General features: G+C 43.5%; 1 protein-coding gene across 1 annotated transcript in view; it reads right to left on the minus strand.

Moving 5' to 3' along the window:
- Window positions 1-1,303, minus strand: part of LOC21408725 (purine permease 3) — a 22,032-nt gene extending 20,729 nt beyond the window's left edge. Inside the window, exon 1 of the mRNA XM_024167167.1 lies at window positions 514-1,303. Coding sequence (XP_024022935.1) covers window positions 514-1,227 — 714 coding nt within the window. The 5' untranslated portion in view covers window positions 1,228-1,303. The remainder of the gene's footprint in view (window positions 1-513) is intronic.

The following is a 1,303-nucleotide window of genomic DNA, read 5'->3' on the forward strand; positions in this document are numbered from 1 at the left end:
TAAAAATTTTTAACTATAAAAATTTAAAATTAAAAACTTAAATTAATAAAATAAATGAGATTAAATAAAAAATAAAACTCGGTACTTCTTAGGGACAAAATCCTCTCTTTTTTAAATCTTAATATTGAATTATGGAGATCTTAAAGATTTTTTTGAAACTCAATATTTTATTCTCTCCATATGACTGGACTTTTCTGGTTGTTCTGAAGCGGCAGTCTCCAGAGTCGTGACGCAGTATCAGATCCACTAGTTATCAATTTGCTTAAATGATGGAACTATAAAATTATAAAAAAATTATAAACAAAATAAAATTATGAATTATAAAAATTATCTAATAAAATTATAAAAAAATAATATAATAAATTATAAATTATGATTTGAACTGTAACACAAATTCTCCTAATTAAACATCTTTTGAAAAAAAAGAAAATCAATTCTCCGGATATCCCAACAACCAAGGAAAAAGAGAAACAACAATAAACGACAAACCAAAAACCAAATAAACAAACAAACCTGGAAATCTTTGTTGACAATCATGCCGACGGTGCAAAAAGCAGTGGCGAAGAAACACATGACCATCTGAATCTCCAACACCAGGGAGTAAGTAATCTCCTGCTTCGCCTTCTTGTAGACCAGCTCCATCAACGGCAAGATGAAGCCGTAGAGCACCGCCGCCCCCACCGTCATCAGGAACCCCATCAAGTACTCCTTGTTGCTCTCCCCCTTGGGCCGGTCGCCGCTCGTGTGGAGCGCCAACACGGCTCCTGCGATCGTCAGCAAAACGACGGCGTTTACGGAATACGACGTGAACTTCTGCTTGACGAGGAGGTAGGCGAAGGCGGCGGTGAAGGCGAGCTGGGAGGCGATGATGAGGGCGGAGGTGGAGACGGGGAGGCGTGCGACGCCATAGGCGTAGATGTAGTCGTCGAGGCCGGTGAGGAGGCCGACGCCGGCGGAGGCGAGGAAGAGGAACGGTTTTATTTCGAAAAATTTGGCGGCGGAGTTTTGGCGGCGACGGCGGTAGAAGGAGAAGGCTAACGGGAGGAGGATGATGGCCCAGCCGCCGGTCTCGAGCCAGCTGGAGAGCCAGACGCGCTTGCCGCCGTTGAGGAAGTAGAGGCGCATGATGAGTGGGCCCCCGCAGTTCCCGATTGATAGGAGGATGCAGTTCAGTATGAGGAGGGCTTTGTTCTGCCTGTTGCCGCCGCTGCTTTGTTGTTCTGCCATTTCTGTAGCTATGGAATATACAATGTGGGGATTATTGTTACTACCAATTTTTCTACAGGACAAAGAAGAATAGGAG

The sequence above is a fragment of the Morus notabilis genome, unplaced genomic scaffold (genome assembly GCF_000414095.1).
Source record: "Morus notabilis unplaced genomic scaffold, ASM41409v2 Scaffold467, whole genome shotgun sequence".
Classification (NCBI taxonomy): domain Eukaryota; kingdom Viridiplantae; phylum Streptophyta; class Magnoliopsida; order Rosales; family Moraceae; genus Morus; species Morus notabilis.